The sequence below is a fragment of the Polypterus senegalus genome, chromosome 2 (assembly GCF_016835505.1).
Source record: "Polypterus senegalus isolate Bchr_013 chromosome 2, ASM1683550v1, whole genome shotgun sequence".
Classification (NCBI taxonomy): domain Eukaryota; kingdom Metazoa; phylum Chordata; class Cladistia; order Polypteriformes; family Polypteridae; genus Polypterus; species Polypterus senegalus.
Window position 1 is genome coordinate 141,212,899 of NC_053155.1, and position 21,034 is coordinate 141,233,932.

The 21,034-nt window shown below is 36.8% G+C and overlaps 2 protein-coding genes across 3 annotated transcripts in view; one reads left to right on the plus strand and one right to left on the minus strand.

The window, feature by feature from the left end:
- Nucleotides 1-21,034, minus strand: part of cyfip1 (cytoplasmic FMR1 interacting protein 1) — a 131,893-nt gene that overhangs the window by 16,197 nt on the left and 94,662 nt on the right. For both annotated transcript variants that reach the window (XM_039744714.1, XM_039744716.1), the window contains exons 24-26: nt 4,102-4,245; nt 3,192-3,282; nt 265-395 (exon numbers count right to left, since the gene is read on the minus strand). In XM_039744714.1, the coding sequence (XP_039600648.1) occupies nt 265-395; nt 3,192-3,282; nt 4,102-4,245 (366 nt within the window). The remainder of the gene's footprint in view (nt 1-264; nt 396-3,191; nt 3,283-4,101; nt 4,246-21,034) is intronic.
- Nucleotides 8,756-20,926, plus strand: LOC120523423 (fibronectin type III domain-containing protein 9). The gene is made up of 2 exons (XM_039744718.1): nt 8,756-9,299; nt 19,597-20,926. Exon 2 carries the CDS (start codon nt 19,682-19,684, stop codon nt 20,333-20,335), a length of 654 nt encoding a protein of 217 aa, XP_039600652.1. The 5' UTR covers nt 8,756-9,299; nt 19,597-19,681; the 3' UTR covers nt 20,336-20,926.

Sequence of the window (21,034 nt, forward strand, 5' to 3'; positions counted from 1 at the left end):
GAGGCTGCATTATATATGAACAATTATCCTTGAAGCAATGTCTCCTTTCTACTTTTGCCTTCTTTTTATTATAATGTTAATAATTAAGCAAGTCACGTGCATTGAACAATAACTACTGACCTTCCCTGGTACTGATTTTTACTGAGTGTCTCTCTATTTACATGCAATAGCTCATTTCCCTTTGTACTGTGACATTAAAGGCTTTGTGACAATGAAATCCTGACAATGTATCAAGTAATGGGTGACTTATAGTCTCATACATACCAAGCTCTGTTCAATCAGAAGACAGAAGAGCATGGCATTTCCCACTTCCCTAAGGTTCTGGAAACACACTGTCTTCAGCTCAGCATATTCTACAATATCTTTTAGCTGGTGGTGGAAAAATTCCAAAATACCTGAAAAAAAAGCATAAAAAGTACAAATTGATAAAAATACAGCAATGTCTTTTACCACATTGTTGGTTCTGATATTCATCCCTCCAGCGTTACACCACACATATATTTTCCCACAAAAAAGTTAAAAATTGATATAATTAATTTCATACTGCTTAAACACCACCTTATAAAGAATAACTAACATAACACTTTTATAATCATTGTCCAGAATATTTACACAAAACAGGCAACTCATGTACAAACAAGATTCCTCTTTCCCAAAATCTGCATTCATGAAAGTTTTCTCCAAGTACTTTGGTTTCTGCCCACCTCTGCACTCAGGTCCCAATCCAGGTGTTATGGTGGGTGCAGCAACGCGCTATTAGTGCACGCACCCAACCTCCTCCTCCGCAACTGGTACATCTAAACTGGCCCAGTATGAAAGCATGAGGATACAACTATGTGTGGGGTCCCAGTTTGGGCTTGGTTACTGTGCCCATGTTGCTTAGTTGAGTTATGGGTTGCTGTAACGTGGAGAAGAAGGGGGTCCAGGAAGTGGATGGATAGGAGACTTGTGTACTTTATTAGAAACATTAGGCCAGTTTAGGTTTAACAAAATAATAGTGATGTATACTTTTATAGCTCACCACAAATTTATGACAACTTTTTATTAGGAAAAAACACTTTTAAATGTCGGTCAGGATCAGACTAATAACAAAGGAGAAACAGAAAAATAATTTTTGATAAGTAACATTGAATTCATACTGTGAAAAGAGCATTCAAAACATGCTGCATGAAGCTCCAAATTTCTCCTTCGATAAATTAACTAGTTGTTAAAAAAAGTAGCAGCACTTGATTAGACTTGATAATTAGTTAGAAATGGTAAAAGAGCAGCATTGTGCTGTGTGAGCCATAAAGAACTCCTAACAGAGGAGCAAAGTCACTTGATGGTGTACAGCAGGGGTTCCCAAAATCGGTCCTGGGGGCCCACGGTGGCTTCATGTGTTTGTTTCAACCAGATTCATAATCAGTGACAATACCTGATAACACTGAGCTCAATTAACTTGCTGGTACTTTCTCTCTCTTCTCTTATTCTATACTCAAAAAAGCACAGCAGCATGATCTTTACATTTATAAGACATTTAGAAATACTTCTGTTTTTGCTATACTTAACGCTCTTCTGTTGATTTCATTATATTTTGCCCTTTCTCCGTGCAGTTTGCTCCTTTCATTTTATTTTAATAATGACAGTTAAAAACAAGCAGAGCAGACACCCAGCCAAACACTGAAGCATGAAAGACTGCAACTACTTTATAATTAGTAAATAATGGAATAATTAAACAATTAGAACATCTGGAAAAGCAGAATGGAAATCAAGATGAGAATATTGTTAACAAGAAAAATAAAAATATTCTCATATAACTGCTTAGTACATTTTAATAATTTTTTTTTTAACCAAACTTAGTCTTCTAATTTCTTTGTTGTTCATTTAATTATCCCAGAAGTTCAGTTAAAAACAGAAGCTGGTTAGAACAAAAACTTGCAGCCACAGTGGGTCCCCAAGACCGAGTTTGGGAATCCCTGGCATACAGGAATGATAAATAATGTGAGAGGGTGGGTGGAGAGACAGAAGGGCTAGAATAGTGAGCTGACTATCACCCACTCGTACAGCCACAATCAAACAAGGGCTGCTTGGAAATGCCCATCAGTCTAACACCACATACTGTATTTGGGATAAGGGAGGAACCCCAAAGTGCCCAGAGAAAAATTCATGAATATACAGAGAGTGTTCGTGCTTGTTGAGGCTAACTGGGAAAGGAATTCAAACCTAGAATGCTTCTTACCACAGTGCCAACCATAAGTAAACAGAAATGTAAACATTTAAAAACAATTCAATACAGTGATCCCTCTCTATATCGCGCTTCGACTTTCACTGCTTCACTCCATCGCGGATTTTAAATGTAAGCACATCTAAATATACATCACGAATTTTTCGCTGGTTCGCGGATTTCTGCGGACAATGGGTCTTTTAATTTATGGTACATGCTTCCTCAGTTTGTTTGCCCAGTTGGTTTCATACAAGGGACGCTATTGGCAGATGGCTTAGAAGATACCCAATCAGAGCACATATTACGTATTAACTAAAACTCCTCAATGATATACGATATGCTTCCCTCGCAGTGCTTGATTGTTTGCTTTTCTCTCTCTCTGACATTCTCTGCGCCTGACGGAGGGGGTGTGAGCAGAGGGCTGTTTGCCTAGAGGATACGGACGCTCCTCTAAAAAAATGTCGCTTTATCGCGGTGCTTCGGCGTACTTAAAAGTCCAAAAGCACATATTGATTTTTTGATTGTTTGCTTTTCTCTCTCTCTCTCTCTCTCCCTCTGAAATTCTCTGCTCCTGAAGAGAAGAAGATCTATTTGCATTCTTTTAATTGTGAGAAAGAACTGTCATCTCTGTCTTGTCATGGAGCACAGTTTAAACTTTTGACTAAAGGGTGTTATTTCATGTCTAGAGGGATCTAATAATGTTAACAGTGTGGGAGAGTTTATAAGGGCTTAAAATATATAAAAATAACCATACAAATATATGGTTTCTACTTCGCAGAGTTTCATCCATCGCGGAGGGTTCTGGATCGAGGAGGGATTACTGTGTTAATTCATACTTCCCATAAAATAAAAAGAAGAAAATACCACACCTTTCTTTTTAATAATAAAACATTTTCTTAGCATTTATTTTTTCAACATAGAAGCTTGAAATATACTTAAATATAATCCAACATCAATGTATCAAAAACAATAAACTGTAATTAATGACCTGGAGAACCATATTCATGTCTTGGTAAACGACAGATTTTGGGCATAACCTCCATCAAAGTCTTCACATACTGTAAGATGGTTCCTTGGAGCTGTATAGTGGGACCAAAAAAAAAAAAAAAAACTGTTAGTAAAAATTGTCATGCATATGCAACTGGGTTTCATCTTCCTGGCTTGACTTGGGTTGGCGATACCACTGGAGGACGAGATGGGGCACTGTCACTAACAGAATCTTCTCTTCCAAGCCTGGCCATGAGGCCCAGAATTGGCCCTCCCACTTCTAGTGTGGACACTATGAAACCAGACGGCCCAGGAAGGAGGCAACTGCTTCATGACCAGGAGTTGAGACTGAAGAGTTCCCATGCGAGGTCTCAGAAAGAAGTGCAACAGAGAAAGCTGTTTGAGCTGATTTTGGTTAGATGTCGTTCCATTGGTGCCACGGTGCACCCCCTTTTGCCTTTTTTTTGTTTGTTTGTTTATGCATTAAACAGGGTTACTGGGTTGGTACCCCAACAATTTCTGTCTTCTTGCTCTAGTCAGCCCACCGGTCACAAAAAACATTTTTCAATATAGAACTGAAAAATGAAGGCAAGTCATAGAGTGTTATGCTTTTTGGAGAGTGGTGAGAGGAGCTACCAGAGCAGAGTGCAAAACTAATACAGCATAATTAAAACAACAACATGCAGATGAATAAATCACATGCTCTTGCAAACTAGCAACCTACAAATGTGTTAGTTTGCTGATCCAGTTGTTCAATGATTTGGCGGTCTAAATTACAAAACCGGCCAAGGTCAGAAAAAAAAAAAAGTCATCTTAGTTTTTTATATCAACACAATTTTAGGTTTTGCATTGCTCATTGCAGCAGCTCAGGAAAATATCTCTGAAAAAATTAATTTGGATTATCCACTTACCAAACTCTTGACAACTTTCAGAAGCTCTTCCATTACAACGGCAATCCCCTGATAACCGAGCAGTCTGCAGATAGCTTTAAAGTGAGGAGGTCCCACAAAGTTCCGATAAAAACTACAGATAGTACTGTATGCCAAATTCAGTGCCTAACAAAGAAAAACAGATAAATTATAAATCATAAAGCAAGGATGGTCTACTGTAGAAAAATCCTTTAGAAACTGCAAACTTTTACTGAATGTGCTAAAGAATGAAAAACTAAACAGTTAAGTTTAACACACAGTGAGTGGCCACTTTATTAGATATAGCGGAGCGCTCAATCAGTCGCAGCATGAGATATATATGTGTAGATAGAGCTGTTTAAATCAAGAAGAATACCAGAGTGAGAGGTGTGTATTGATAACCTGGACTAAACATAAGTAAGTGGCTTTGAACTTTGCTCGGGTGTTGACTTTCTAATGCGAGTATATGAGAAAGCAGAACTTCTAAGACAGTTTTATAGATAAATTGAAAATGGGCAACCATTGGAAAAAAAAATAACTGGCCAATAGCAATCCTGCTGCCATGATAAAAGGAAATTGAGGAGGCTGACAAATTATGCAGAATAAAAGATGAGCTACACTTAGTAAACTAACTGCTGAGTACATCACTGGTGTCGAAAGAGACATATCAAAACACACTTTTGTTTGTTTGTTTCGATTTTTAATGATTTTAATTAAATGATGTTGGGAAATGAAGTCACAGGATCAGAGACACATCAGGCTGTCAACAGAACAGCACTGATTTGTAAAAATCACAGAGAAGTGAAGGCCGACTGCATCAATGGCTTGTGCTTGTGTCGCAGAGTAATTATAAAATAAAATGGAAAAAAAAAAAAAAAAAACATTGAGCCCCTTAAACCCCAGATTCAGTTCAGCTACATTTTTAAAAATAGCTCAGTCAAAATTAAAATAACAAACAAAATGCACTTAGTTATCTAGTTCTGTTGCTTTGCTATAACTAAAATAAAAGCAGCCAGAATTTATACAGTAGTCACCAAGAATGAATTACACCAACAGATGGACACACAACTATATTCCATGTTGCATATGTAAACAGAAATGTCATGCGACAGTTCATTGGTAAGGTGACTCCCATTTCAGTCGAATACATTTTAGTCAGTTCCAACAAAAACTGACTTCCAGATTCCTTACAGCACTCTGGTGCTGGTCCAACTCTTGCAAACTTGTGTATGTATGTCTATTTAAAGAACAGCTGCAAACATTTTGAAAATACCACAGGCCAGGAAATTAATTTTAGGAAAGCAGTTGGTACAATTAGCTGGGTAGCCTATAAATAAAATGTACTCTGACAAGATCATAGTGAAATGTAACATTTATCTTTAACTAACACTTTTTGAAATGCAAATATTCTAAGTATTAGATTTCCCATTAGGTCAGTTTTGGCTTCTACATGCTTAAATTACAATCCTTAAGAGATTAGAGATACCCGGCCCCCAAACATATGATTCATGAAAGATACCATGCTAAAAATGAAATTTAGAAGCAGTGTTACAATCTAAAAGTAAGGCCCAAGTAATTTCAAAGTAAAACCAAAAGCATCAAGGACAAATTCTAAACTGCCTTTAGCATTTCGAGGCATAAGGCTAAGGTTTCTGAAAACTACACTTTCATCACCCTGTGAAACATACCAGTAATCTGGTTAAATACCAAAGTACAACTCAGGATGAAAAGGAAATGAAACAAAGCTAAGCTGGGAAGCAGGTCACTCTATTGTACTGTTGCTAGGCAACAGAAAAGAGTATATAGAGAGCATATTGACCAAAAAGGGAGAAGTTCATTTTAATTCTTGACACTTCTATTGCAAGAACATTAGAAGTTCACAACTGATTTCTCCAACAGGCAGGCACCACAGACCCCAGAGAGAAGGCTTTCATATTTACTGTTGCCGTTTTCTGTAGACCTACATTTCCAGTATGGAAACAACATAATATTTAGTATACCATTTGTATGTCTGGAAATTTACATAGGCGGCACAGTGGGTAGCGCTGCTGCCTCACATTTAGGAGACCCAGGTTGACTTCCTGGGTCCTCCCTGTGTGGCGTTTGCATGTTCTCCCCGTGTCTGCATGGGTTTCCTCCCACAGTCCAAAGACATGCAGCTTAGGTGCATTGGTGATTTTAAATTGTTCCTAGTGCATGTGTGTGTGTGTGTGTGTGTGTGTGTGTGTGTGTGCGCACATGGTCTGTGGTGGGCTGGCATCCTGCCCAGGGTTTGTTTCTTGCCTTGTGCCCTGTGTTGGCTGGGATTGGCTCCAGCAGACCCCCCGTGACCCTGGAGTTAGGATATAGCGGGTTGGATAATGGATGGATGGATGAAATTTACAAACTAGAAGTAAATTTTCCAGCTGTGGAAAAAATGCATCACATTTCAAAGACGGAAAAAGAAATTAAAATAGTAATTGGTGTACCTGGCAGCTTGAAACATTTATTACAAAAGCTGAGATGAACCTGTAGGATAAAATATTGATTTTCATCCACATAGTTTATGTTTCAATTCTTCTTTTGTACACCCTGGTTTTTATCCCACAAATGAAAGAGGTGCTGGGTAACTGAACTAGGCTTTCCAGTGCTGAGGGGATAGGCTCCGGTGCCCCCCCCCACTTCAAACTAGGGGGCAATACTACTATTTTTGAAATCAATTCTGATACTGAGTATTTTATATACCATTGTTTCTGATACAAATACAGATAACATTTTTTAATGAGCATACAATACAATTTTTTAATGAGCACTGGAATTTTGCTTTCAAATGATAATGATTTTATAATGCCTGTCATTAATTGGTATAGGTCAGACTATTTTTAAATCAATTAATATCGTAACACAAGATCCCAGCATAACAAATTTATTACAAAATAAATATTAATAGAATGAAGTAAAACATACACAACACAAAGATGGGTGTCAAGGATTTGGTGATTCATTTAATATACATTTCAAAAGTGCTTAAATAGATCCCTTTAAAAAAGTAAAGCTTAAAAAAAACAAAATATTCCCATATTTGAATTTTCTTTTGTATTCTACACTTCTGTTTTTATCAAGAAAGATATCAGCTTTACATTTACTTACATATCAGATTTGTACATGGAAAAATGATCAAGTTGACATTTTCAGACATAATCCTTTGCTGGCACTAGGCAGGAACAATCACTGGACAGGGCACCTGTTCATCAAAGAGTGAACACACACACACACACACTTGCGCCAGTGCACCTAACCATCAAAAGTCTAAACTAAAACACCTGGAGGAAACCCACAATAACATGGGAAGAACATGCAAACTTTAGGCAGGGAGGACCTGGGACGCAAACGGCAGTTTATTTGTTGGAAGGCAGTGGCGCTACCACTGTGCCAGCCATGATTCGCTAGAGGTTGTCAATAATGCTATTAAAATACTATTACACCCACTGAAGTTGCAGAATAATTTCTTTTTTTTTTACATTTACTCTGGCACTTTCAGAGAAAAAGTTTACAATGTTTTGTTTAGTGTTTAACTAATATTTAATATGCCTATTTATGCACATTGATTATAATGTATATGACATTATAATTAGAATAAGATTTAAAAAAAAAAACAACTTTTGACTACATTGACATGTCAGAACCTATGACAAAAGCTTTGGCAATAATGCTTTACACTATTATGCATCCTCCATTACCCTAACAACAGGTTATAAGCATGATAGTTATTAATTTGTGGTAAACGGCAAAATGTTAAACTCAGTTAAAAAGTCTCCAGTAAATCCCTGACTAAATAACCCTGGTAGCAGCATAGCTACCTGGATAACATCTTACGCCTCTTTCAAAACTCTCCACCAACATCACTCGTCTGGCACAGAGTGCAGTTACATTGCCATGTTTTAGATTTACATCTCTGTATCTCTCTATTATAAAAAAAAATCTTGGAAGGAGACGACACGTGATCTTTACGGAAGACAATTTGATGTCCCGCGAGACAAGGCAGGGAGAGAAAAAGACAACTGTTGTAAAGGCTTTTAAATGATCGACGCACAGCACGACAAGCAGAACACTGAGCTCGGCAGCAGCTGATCAGACTGCATCCCCTTAGTGTGCGTTCAGCCCCCCCTTCACAACATGAGCGGCAGAGACGTGAAGTGGCTGGAGCGTAGTGCGTCCACGAGGTTGGATGGATGTGGCTGAGGGGGTGTGCAAGCGAAGCGGGCAGCGGGCAAAGCCCCCTAGTTATATAAATAAAATCTTGGGTTGAGACGTGACCTTCTTGGAAAGACACTTTGACATCCCGCAAGAACAACCAATTTAAAACAAGATCATGGACATCTAACCTCTCAGTTGTTGGAATGCTTTTGTCAGACACAATTCATGTGCTCTCAGCTCTTAAAAGTTTTATACTGTACATTCTAGATGGCACGTTAATGACTAAGCAAAGAAGAAAGAGCAGCGTGTCGAAAAGAGACCCAAATGCTAAAGAACAATATTAATCTATGTGCAAATTCTGAAAAATCTACAGGGAAATAGATAGATAGATACTTTATTAATCCCAAGGGGAAATTCACAAACTACTCAAAAAGAAAACAACAAAGAGCTACTGAGAGGCATGTACTGACTGGGTTGTGTTTTCATATTCTTTTTAATATATTTATGGAGCTAAGCAAAGAGGAGACTAGTAAATATGCTGATCTGCTCTAGTAAATGCAGAACGGAAATGCTTTTAATGACAAATCAAAGCTGCTAGATTATCAAGCTCTAATGCTTTGACTCCTGCTTTTAGTTGATGTTACTGTGAAATCCCAACACATTTAAATGCAGATGGGCAGTAAAGTGAAGCAACAAAAAACACATATGCAATCATGTGTGTCTCTGTATTCTCTGATGCTGCTCAATACTGAAGAAATAGCTAGCCATCAAATGACGACAGTGTGTATAGAGGATAAAAAGGAAACATTTTCAGTAGCACTGCTTGATAAGGGGAAACATGAGGTGAAAGATACTGACGAAGAAAATGAATGGAGTGAAAAGTGATTGACAAGTGCCTGCTATAAAGCAACTCCTACAAGAATAAGGAGAAGAGAAAAAAGGCAACTCTGAAGACAGCCACTGAAAATTACAGCTGTATGGAAAGAATACTGTTTATCTTCTGTTTTTAATGCAAAAACAAAAAGGTAAGTCTGCATTTCCTCTATGCATACTAATAAACAAATGCTAGATCAGACTACAATTTTTTTTTAAAATCATCATTCAGTCAAGTGCCTTTCTCTACTATAGTAAATGTCTTTAGGTGGAAATTAAGGTGAAAAGAATTCTGAAAAAGAAAAAAGGCTGACTGGTATCAGACATAAAAGAAAAAATAAGCATCTTGATTCTCTCAGCTATTTGACTGTGAAGCAAATGGTTGTTAGGTTGTTTTGTATTAACAAAATGAGAGATATGAAACAGCAGTGCATGGTTTTATAAAAAAAACAGTTAATAAGCCTGTATCTGTATTATCTATCAATCAGCACATGCTGGTAGCAAAAACATATTTACTGTGAAATAAGCTCTGTACAATTCTTACACTATGCAAGTAAACATGCAGTCAACCTTATGTTTTTAATGGGGTTCTTCTTTTTACCAGCATTTCAAAGCATCTATACTAACAAGCACGTTTGTTACTTTTCAAATTAGCCATATACAATGCACACAAATGGTCCTTACTACCTTAGACATTAATCAACTAACAGGTAAAAAGTTGCTATTTGAAATTAGTTTTTACAAAGAATCATTACAGTAGTATTTGGAACAACAGGTATTAATGCTACAGAGACACATAATTTAAATAACAAAAAAAAGTTCAGGCTGGCTGCCAAAATAATTGCTTTAACCAGAGAATTTAAATATTCAAGATAGTATAAATAAAATAACAGAACACAAATAAGAATATCTGTGTATATTTGGTTTATAAAAGTTTAGTATGTATCATCATATGATCTCAGATTGTAGACTGTATAAGAAAACTACTGTATGTGCAACTGCCAAAGCCTGATTAAAAAAATACAGAGGTAGATAGTTTTGTTAAAAATAAGCTCTAACACACTAAGCCAAAGTCAATTTTAAGCTTATTTATAACATTAAATGAAAATCTTGTCGCTATTCAGGGTTGGTTTCTAATGTGCACCAGATGCTGCTGGGCTAAGCCCTGGCTATGACAGCCACAAAATGAATAAAGCAGATTTAATAATGGATGGAAATGTGAAAGATCGACATGAAGATTAAGTATAAAGCAAAGAAAGAAAACAAAAAGTAAACCAAAAGTAATTAAAAATCACTTTATAAAAAGTGACCAGGCTATGGTCACAACACTGGAGAAATACGAGAAACGTTGTTTCCTGCAACTAAGTAAAATACGTACTTTCTTACTAAAAATGGCCCTCTACAATATATTTTTGGAAAACATCACAGTATCCAAAAATAAATTGGGATTGACATTGCAGGCATGTCAGTGTTACAAGAAAACAGCAGTATCTAAATAATCGTGAAAGTTATAAATAAAATCTATACAAATACAAAATAACCTATATGAAAGAAAGATTCTTAACAGTGATATTTCACAAACAACAAGATAATCTTTTAACAGCAGAGAACCACTGCGGTGTCTTGCTTGACTCAGATTAAAAGATGCAATCAAGGTAAATTGGTGCCAATCATAAAGTACAACTAAAAGAAAAACTACCAAAGGTACAGAAGAGACTACAGAGAAGACACACTTAGTTTCCTGGGATATTCAACCAGATGGCGATTAATATGTTAACAGTCCTACATGTGACCACAGATACAGCACCCTCTTAATCCCCACAGTATAAAACGCATCTCAACACAAGCATCACAAAAACATTTTTAACAAATATAACTTGTATGTGTGCTATACAGATATGCTACTCGGAAATATTTATTTTATACTTTTAATATCACCAGTAAATAAGAGATATGTAGACAAGGAACAGATTTCATGTGCAGTGTTATTTTAGTACGGACATTCCTGCTTAAGGAAAAATTAAAAATGCTGTTGATAGTAAATCATGTGTAACTTTAAGTTATTTTTGGAAAAAAAGCATTTTTTAACACATTATGTTGCATCCCTGCACAAATGGCAAAACCAACAGTAGCAGGAGTAAACTATACAAGGTTTCTTTTGACAATAATTTACAGATGAAGACATGTTTATCTGTATCACTCATCTGTGGGGTACAATTTCTAAGGTTTTTTTTTTAGCTGCAGTTTAGGCCAGAGTGTGTCTGTCCTCTTATGTTGCACTTCTAAAAACATTATTATCCTGTAACATAATCTTTTACTACCATATAACAAAATTAATCATCAAGATAAGAGATGTAGTCTTTACTGCAGATGGAAACACCTTGCTGGATAATATACCAGTAAATTACAGTTCACTTTAACATTATCAAGCCACTTTTCAATTGCAGGAGAGAAAACCTAAAGAGTCATGCAATACACAACAGGATGCAATCAATGCGTTTCTTTGAAAGTAATCAAATGTCAAAAACAGTTGAGATGACTGAAATAATCATCAAAGAACCTAAGATCCTGAACCTATACTAAAAACAATGAAATACTGTAGAAAATGAAAGCTTTAAAATTCAAATGTAGAGAGAGCAAAGAAACAAGTGAGGAAAAAGTGAACAGATCCTAAAGGTGATCAAGATATTTAAGGATTTAAAATAGTCGCATTTTAAAAAACAAAAACATGACGAGTTCAAAAATGATCAAACTGCTTTTTCACTTCCTTTTGGCTATGAGGCATTCACTGCCTGTCTTTATTGTAATGAATTTGAATCTGACTCCCATTTCCTCTCTTCCTCACCCTACCATAACATACAAGCAAGAGGGAAGGAAGTGATTGTCAATGCTTTAGTGTGCTTGGCTGGAAACACCAATTTAAGACAAGCCCACTGACACAACAAGCTAATTAAGAAAGTAGAGTCAATTATGGGAAGCACTCTGGACCTGCTGGAGATAGCAATGAACCGAGTGCCATGATGAACAATCCTGCACATCCCCTCTGACACACTGAGTACTTTTAGCCAACGAATTATTCAACAAAAGTGTGTCAAAAAATGCTACTGGGGCTCCTTTATGTCAACAGCAATGTGCCTTTATAGTGCCTCACTGTAACTGCTCTCATTAGCCGAGAGACTTTTTCCTTCTTTCAATTAAATCTGTGGTATTTGGGGCTGCTGTCATTTGTACTTGTATATTTTTTGTAAATGCGGTTTCCCCTTTGTACAAATACGTATATACACAAAAGTACTATATATTAAATTTTTTTTTACAGAAACTGCTACTTGCAGATGAAAATACCTCATCTCTATGTAGAAATAAGAAATTTACATTAGATCCAAACCAGACTGTATATTCAAAGATTGTTCTGCAAATACTACAGCACTATTTACTACTGTTAGTACTATGCCCTCCAAGTCTCCTGTAAACAATAAGAAATAAGTTTAATGATGCCATTATTTTGCTAATTTTAATACTTCACCTGGAATGAGTCAGATCCAGCAGGAATGGAAAACATAATTCAAATACTACTCTCAGATCTGACATAATGTTGTACTATATTATGAGGAAAAAATAAATTATGACTACATGTGTCTCCAATGGCTAATAAATAACCCATAAGTCACATTCAAACATGGTCTGCATGGTCAAACACTTAAATCAGCTATATAGCTTACAGTCGGCAACAAAAAATGTTCCAAAATTACTTATAGTAAAAAAGAAATCAATTAAAACGAGGGGATCAGAACCATGTGACAAAATAAACATTTGCCGACACCTCACTTAGAAAATTACAAAATGCTAGAATGTTAGCTAAAGCAATGCACTTATAAAGAGGTCTCCCTTCCTATGCTTCCAACAGCACTGCACCAAAAAAAAAACACCCACCCCATGAATTCATCAGAGGGGAGGAAGTCTGAAAATTCTAAGATGGAAAACATCTGAAAACTTCTCACAAATAAATTTGTTTTATAAACATATAATGTACAGTACATGATGTTGTAGAACCACCTATTAATAGATGATTTACAATTTATTTGTGCATTTATTGGTATTGATGTATTTTACAATTCTGAAAGTAGATATGCATTCACATAACAGGTTTCTGGATTAATGAGCTCCAAATACAAAGGATGATAAAAATATTGAGAAAAAAATCCAGGGTATGCCCTTCGCCCTATTTACTATTTAGTACACTTATCAAAAAATAATTTTATTGTTCATAACAATAAAACAGCAAATGCCTGTGCTTCAACTACAGTACACACATTTAATCTATTGGCATCTTTGCCTTCATCCCTGCAATAGCCTGATCAAAGGATTACTGTGAGAAATAGAGGCTGGATGTAAATCTTCTAAGCACATCATTTTGTGCTTTAATATCAAGAGATTAAATATACTCAAACAATGTAACATGAAGTATTAACACTTCAAATTTAAATTTTTCTTGCAAAGTAAAATGAAATGCAAGATTTGATACTTGATCTTGCATTGATCTGTAACATTCAAGACATATGGGTGATTAAATATTTCATTCTTTGAGCTTGATATATTGATGTTAAATCTGCAACTATTATTGAAACCCCTTCACACTAAATTCCAGAGAAGTAGATAGTAAATCCATCCATCCATTTTCCAACCCGCTGAATCTGAACACAGGGTCACGGGGGTCTGCTGGAGCCAATCCCAGCCAGCACAGGGCACAAAGCAGGAAACAATCCCAGGCAGGGTGCCAACCCACCACAGGACACACACACACACACACCAAGCACACACTAGGGCCAATTTAGAATCGCCAGTCCACCTAACCTGCATGTCTTTGGACTGTGGGAGGAAACCGGAGCGCCCGGAGGAAACCCACTCAGACACGGGGAGAACATGTAAACTCCACGCACGGAGGACCCGGGAAGCGAACCCGGGTCTCCTAACTGTGAGGCAGCAGCGCTACCACTGCGCCACGTGCCGCCCACTAGATAGTAAATAATACAAATATAGCAGAATATATTAAGGAAATTTCTTGTATATGAGCAGAAAATCCAACATATCAAATCTGTTGCAAAATTTTGAATTTAAAAAACAGCACCTTTGAAGGTTAATCCTAAAAGTGGATCAGACAACATAAGCCCAGGATGGACCCTGTAAGGTGCACATTTCAGCCATTCCTGTTAATGGCTGAGATACTGTATGCCAGGTGATGAACCCTCTGATGTCCCGGATAATGAACTACTTATCAGGCAAACAGCAGGTTATGGACTAGGACTGTTTCTCATGTGAATGTAAGCAATACTGGAGCACCACAAGGTACCGTCCTCTCTCATTTTCTCTTCACCTTATATACCTAGGACTATAAACATAACAAAAGGTCATGTCACTTGTAGAAAGTTTCAGATGATCCTGCACTCATTGGGTGTATTGAGAAAGGGGTGAGACAGAATATAGGAGTCAGATGGGAAACTTAATTTCTTGGAACAGAAAGAATTGTCTGCAACTTAACATCAACAAAACCAAAGAAGTGGTTATTAACTGCCACACTCAACAGGATCAACACCCGGTCACTATTCAGGGAGTGTATTTGGTGTGGTACACTGGCACAAGTACTTAGAGGTTCACATCAATGGTAGGGTAGACTGGTCTAGTAACACAGAGGGACTCTGTAAGAAAGGTGCAAAGAAGACATTTTTTCTTAGGAGACTGCTCTTTTAGTGTGTGTAGTAACATTCTTTAAATGCTCAACAATAGAACAGCAAGATCTATCAATGCTGTAGAGTGCTGGGCTGGAAACATCACTTCAAGAGAGGCCCAACAAATCAACAAGCTAATTATAAAGGCACACGCAAATATATGGGATGCACTCTGGAGCCCCTAGAGGTAGCAGCAGAAGACAGATTGAAGACAAAACTGATGGCCAACATGAACAATGATACACATCTTCTCTCTGAGACACTAAGTACGTTCAGCCATTATTAAGCAGAAATGTCTACAGAAGTGCTACTGGGGCTCCTCAATACCAATGGCAATATGCATTTATAATGCCTCACTATGACTGTGACTGCTCTTTTTTTATCTTTGGCCAAGTCAGACATTTTCTCTCTTTTAGTTATTCTGGAATGTACTTGAGGGGGGTTATTGTTGTAATATTTATTCACTAGCTACATTATCCATCGGTAATGGAATATATCAAAAATAATGAATCCTATATAAATTTGAAAACTTGATTAGTCAAATTAGGGGTGGGCAATCTTTCCAAAAAATCATATCACAATCCTTTTAACACAAAATCATGATCCACAATCTGAATTGCAATCTATCTTTTCAATGTGGCATACACTTAAGACAATATCTGGACTCAAACTCATCAAGACCTAAGTAACACTTTATTTAAACACAGCTGAATTCAATTGTTCTCTTGTTCGCTAGCTAAGTGGAGTTGAGGAACACGCCCTGAAGTTGGCGAGTGAGTGAGAAGAGAACCACCGGTCCAATGCGTGTTTCTCGGATTTGCGCAAATAAATCGATACTGCAAGCAAACTACAATGCATAGCAAAATGAGAGAAGTCGCAAATTATAGAAAAAAATCCAATCTAAATCCATTAAGTAGTTCTCTCGTGAAAAGCGGTCAGACATACAGAGAGACATTGTATTTTATATATTATATATTAGTATACCTTCAAAATAATGTGCAGTTAAAGTCTCAACAACATTCTCAGCATTTATGGAGCTTAGTAGAGCCAGATAACTATAAGAATCTTCACCTAGCAGCTCTGAAAATGTCTGTTTTGTTTGGGTCTCCATAGCTCTGTGAGTCTGACACGAATGTCATGAAATCAAAGTTCAGAACAAGAATGACAGACAAACATTTTAATGACTCCATAAGAGTGAACCTAAGTGGTTACACTCCACCATAGACCTCTCTGGTTGACTAAAAAACACATCACACATGCAACTGGACATGTGAATACTCTTGTGAAGTGAAACAGTGACATGTTACAAAATGAATAAGTAATATCTGTGCATTTGTAATTGCATTGTTTTGTTTTGACAGTAGTCCGGTTTTAATTCAATAGTGTGAGATACACTACAACATGCATACAGGCATACAAAATGCACTTGCAGGTAAACTAAATATTTTTTGCAATGTTTTAATGCAAAATGTGAGTTGTGGACACCAACATTTTGTAAATATTCAGGCAAAACAAGCTTATTCAGTTTGTTTGGGTTGAAATAAGCTATGAGAATAAACATTAGAAAACATGAGTAGCTCTCAGCCGTTTTCATTTTGTAAAAGTAGCTCTCAGGGGAAACAAGGTTGGAGACCCCTGGCTTGGAGACACACACACACACAGACCACAATGTTTTGTTATATAGTAAATTTATTAATTGTGCTCCCACAAAATGCTATATTTCCCATTTGGGATACAAAGTTTGTTCTTTCTTTGTCTTTCTATATCTACAGTATATACAGTACTTATCTGTCTACACTAAATGACAACACCAGAACTAAGTTTACTAGGCAGATAGTGACATATCAAAAACCTGCAACTTCACATAAGATCTGGTGCATTCAGGAAGGTGTGTGCATAAACAAAGATCTATTCAAAGTCAAATTTAACTGTCTCCTGGAACATGCTGAACAAGATTTGACTTACTGGTCTCATCTCCATCTAACACTAACCTAAAAAATGAAAATCATTAAAACAAATTTTTAATCAAAATTCCTATACTTTGTGCAGTGCATTCCAATAAATACACATACATTCTTAAAAAAAAATTCTAATGTTACTTTATTTAACAATGAGCAAAAAAGACTGACAAAAATTCTTTCAATGCAGAACTAAAGCAGATGGAGACACTGATTTGCTTAAGTTTCAGTCTTACTATACGGGTGAAGAATGTTCACACTTTAAGATTTGCAAGGAATCAGACTGCACTGGACCTATACACATTGAAAGATTCTGAAGTATTCTGTTCTCACATGCTCTTTGTGCTAACATCTATATCTTGCTACAATCAACAACAAAATTCTGGTGTTTCAGCACAATTAGAAAATAGTACAGACAATATATATAAAGGCAGAAATACTACTGTCAAACCCACATGCTCCTAATTTTTAACCCTCAGAAATATGCAGTATTTCACATGTGGAACACATATGGCATTGAGATCTTTAGAGATCTGTGCATTAAAAGTTTACTGTTGTCGTTTGAAAAACTGCCTAAAACATAACTACCCAGTAAAACATTTTTCCATGCAAGTCAGACATTTTTCTAAATGTAACTTAACTTCTTTATCAATTACAGAGGCCTTCTATTGCAACACTAGTACTGATAAGGAAATTTTAATACTATTCCAAAGCTTCAGAAAAATACATCTCTAAATAAAATAAAGCCAGTGCTTGGAACAGGACCTTTGCAATGATATTTTTTTTAAACAAAGAATGGAATTGTTAATGACACAGCCTATTTCAGCTCAAAATGGTGCAGTACATACACTCCTCTTTAAGACTATCAAAAACAAAACCTGGATTAGACTTTAATAATGAAGGATGCTCTCAAGCACTCATCTCTCTATGTTTTGGCCAGAACCTCTCTTAAAACCTTACTGGACTCCCATTTTTTTTCTTACCTAATTATTGGGCAGACTTGGGCTCACTACAATCCCTAATATTTTAATAGCCACATCTAGTTTAATATTGGGTGGGACACTCTTACTGCTCAGCCTATGCTACACTGCCAGCTTACCGTGTTATCCTGCTAAACTGGAAGAATCTTAAACCACCTCATAATAGTATGATAAATTCATTCCCTGCATTTCTTAAAATTAAAAAAAACTTAATGATAATCAACACAAATATTCTTCAGTATATGGCAGCCCTTAAAAACACTGCCGTCAAAGAGTTAAATTGAGTTAAAGAGTTATTTAAATCAATCACAGAGCATGCTAAATCACTGCAAGCCTGGTAGTCATTCTGTTTCTTATTACTGGTAGTCCCCAGGTTACGGACATCCGACCTACGACATACGAACGGGGCCGCAGCTGCAACGCATGCGCCTCAGTAACTGCCGCTCCATCATCGTCTGCATGGGGACGCTCCAAGTGGTGGCTGGACGGAGGCGAATTCGCTGCTCGCGCAGTGTAGCGTCACCTCGGGCGGCTCCTAGTGACAAGCTGTTTCACTACCTGCCTACCACACACGGCTGCCTGTTCATTCTAGGTGGCCGGCTGATAATGCTGCAAGCGGTAACCCGGTTGTGGCTGAACGGAGGCCATTTAGGATGAACGGGGCGGCGCGGGGTAGCTTTGTAGTGTGGCACGGATGGCTGTGTGTTGAATGAGGGCCGTGGTGCAGCGGACATTGCAGGCAGCAAACTGTAGTGGAGGTGACTGTGAGGTGGGCTGGTGAACCACCCCTCACTGCCCCCATTCATTCTCAATAGCAAGCCTGCTTGTACTTTTACGCACATAGCAGGAAGTTGTCTCTTGTCAGTATAGGGTGGCCCAGATCGTCTGGATGACAATGTATGCGTGGACGATTGCAGTTCAGCGCGAAGACGATTCTTCATGTCACAGTTGGTCAACAATAGCATTTATTAAAATAATGTACCTGTTCCAACTTACATACAAATTCAACTTAAGTACAAACCTACAGTCCCTATCTCATAGATAACCCGGGGACTGCCTGTATACTCTTTTCCCCAATTGCATTTGATTAGAAGTGTGATTTGAAAATGACTGCTGAATTTAATATATAATTTTATGGCTAAGTAAACTGTTGTTTGGAATTGACACTTTAAAACTAATGAAATTAAAAAAAGATTACATTCAAAAATGATCATGTGAGAATTATTAATACACAATCACCATTTATATTTCAACACTGAGCCTCATATTCAGATTTTATCTATGTAAATGTTTTAAAGAAGTCTTTTTTAAAAAGGGCTACTGTAATAGGTTAATTTAATTGCCTAAGAAGACAAGGAAAACCTCTCAAAAAAAAAAAAACACTTGTAAGGAAAAAAAATGGAAGAAACCTTAGGAAAGGCAGTTCAAATGGAAACCCCTTTCCAGGTAGGTTGGGCGTGCAGTGGGTGTCAAAAAGAAGGGGCCAATACAATACATTACACAGAACTGAACACAAGTAATCCTCAATACAGTGCAATAGTAAAATAGAAAATATTACAAGTACAATACTACTATAGAAGATCAAGCATTTCACTCAAATACATTCATTTGCAAACAGCTGGTTTAGTCACGGAGTCTTTCTACCAATAACGAGAAGATGGATTTAAACTGACTAAGATAAATGTTTTTTATTAATGATCCAGAAATTAAAGTTCTTTAATATTGTGTGTCATTGTAACATGCACATTAAAAAAAATACAGCATGCTAACTTAACTTTTGTTTTCCAGAAAATATACTGAAAAGAAGATTAAAGAACACCTCTGCTTAAAGGTCAAACGTATGATATGAGACAATTTTAGTAAAGTTGCAGCAATGGGCATTACTGTTCAAAATATTACTTCAACAACAGCTTGGGTGACATGGTCTCCTTCGGCAAAGTGTGCAGACAGCTTCTACAGTGTTATGTATCGTCCTAACTGGAACAGTTTGATCACAGGTTATTCCAGAAAAAACTTTCTGAAGGAAGACAGAATTCCTGGCAGTCAAACTTCCACTAATCTTGGAAATTTAAATCCACAAACCACGTATATTCTTTGCGTCACCTGTCAGTCAGCAAATCCATCCAGTGATCAATGCCGTATCTTCAACACTCTAGGGCAGGATGCATCCTCAGTGGGGAGTGGCAGGAAAGAAATTGCTATGGGCATCTGGCTTACCAGTAGTATTCTACTGCTCATAATTGCTGGGATCCTGCTCTATGGCTGTTTGCATATTTGGTGCCGCAGGAGACAAGATAATTCTGATGACAACAGTGTGGATCTGCAAGTGCCTCAATGTTTGAATAAGGTTCACAATGACAAAAGGTGTGCCACTGACAACCCTTATGTTCAAAAGGTGGATGGAGATGGTACACATCCAGCAACAATAATTGAAAACCCCTTCATTCCAACACAGACTGCTACATTCAATGATACAGGGCAGGAGATGACCCAAATTTCTAATCATGAAATGAACAATTCACCATAAAGAATTTAAGAAATCTTTTGAAGTGTATCAAATAGACATCATAAAACATAGTAAGAAAGGTGTCTGTGCTGCTTGTCCTCCATGGTACACTTGAACTCTGTGTCCACGGGGAAAAGGACTTCTACTTAGATAAAGCACAACATTAACAATGTCTGGTCTTACTTGCACAGAATATAAGGCATAGGAAACACATGTTTGATATAAAATGTGTTATGCTGAGGTATATTGATTATACAGGTTACTTCTGTGAACCATAATGAACCTTACAAAACAAGGTGGGGGTGACTACAAAAGGTGGTGTGACCACAATTACAAATTTTTTTATTGAAACAAAAACAAAGAAGCATTTCAACTGGGTTCAATTAATATTAAAAAATAAAGAAATTTAATGTTACTCCAGTCTCAATAAAATTACAGATGTTTTAAGTTTACTGTGGCAGTTAATTATTTTTAATTTAAAATAATACACCAAAATTACTGGCATGTTATATATCTAGGGACATTAGTAAAATAAAGGATATAAATTTTTCATGTTCAGATAAATGAATATTTGGATACTAATGATACTTAATCAGATAATATGTGCACTAAAAATGCTTTTTTCTTTGGTTTCTCTAAACAAATTCATACAGTTTAAAAGCATGTTATTGGAGTTACAGTAGTTAATTATAAACCCGTGAAAATCTATGGCAAAGAGTA

What these genes read in the sequence shown, in the direction of transcription:
- LOC120523423 (XM_039744718.1), top strand. Translation starts at nt 19,682, where the DNA reads ATGGGCATTACTGTTCAAAATATTACTTCAACAACAGCTTGGGTGACA.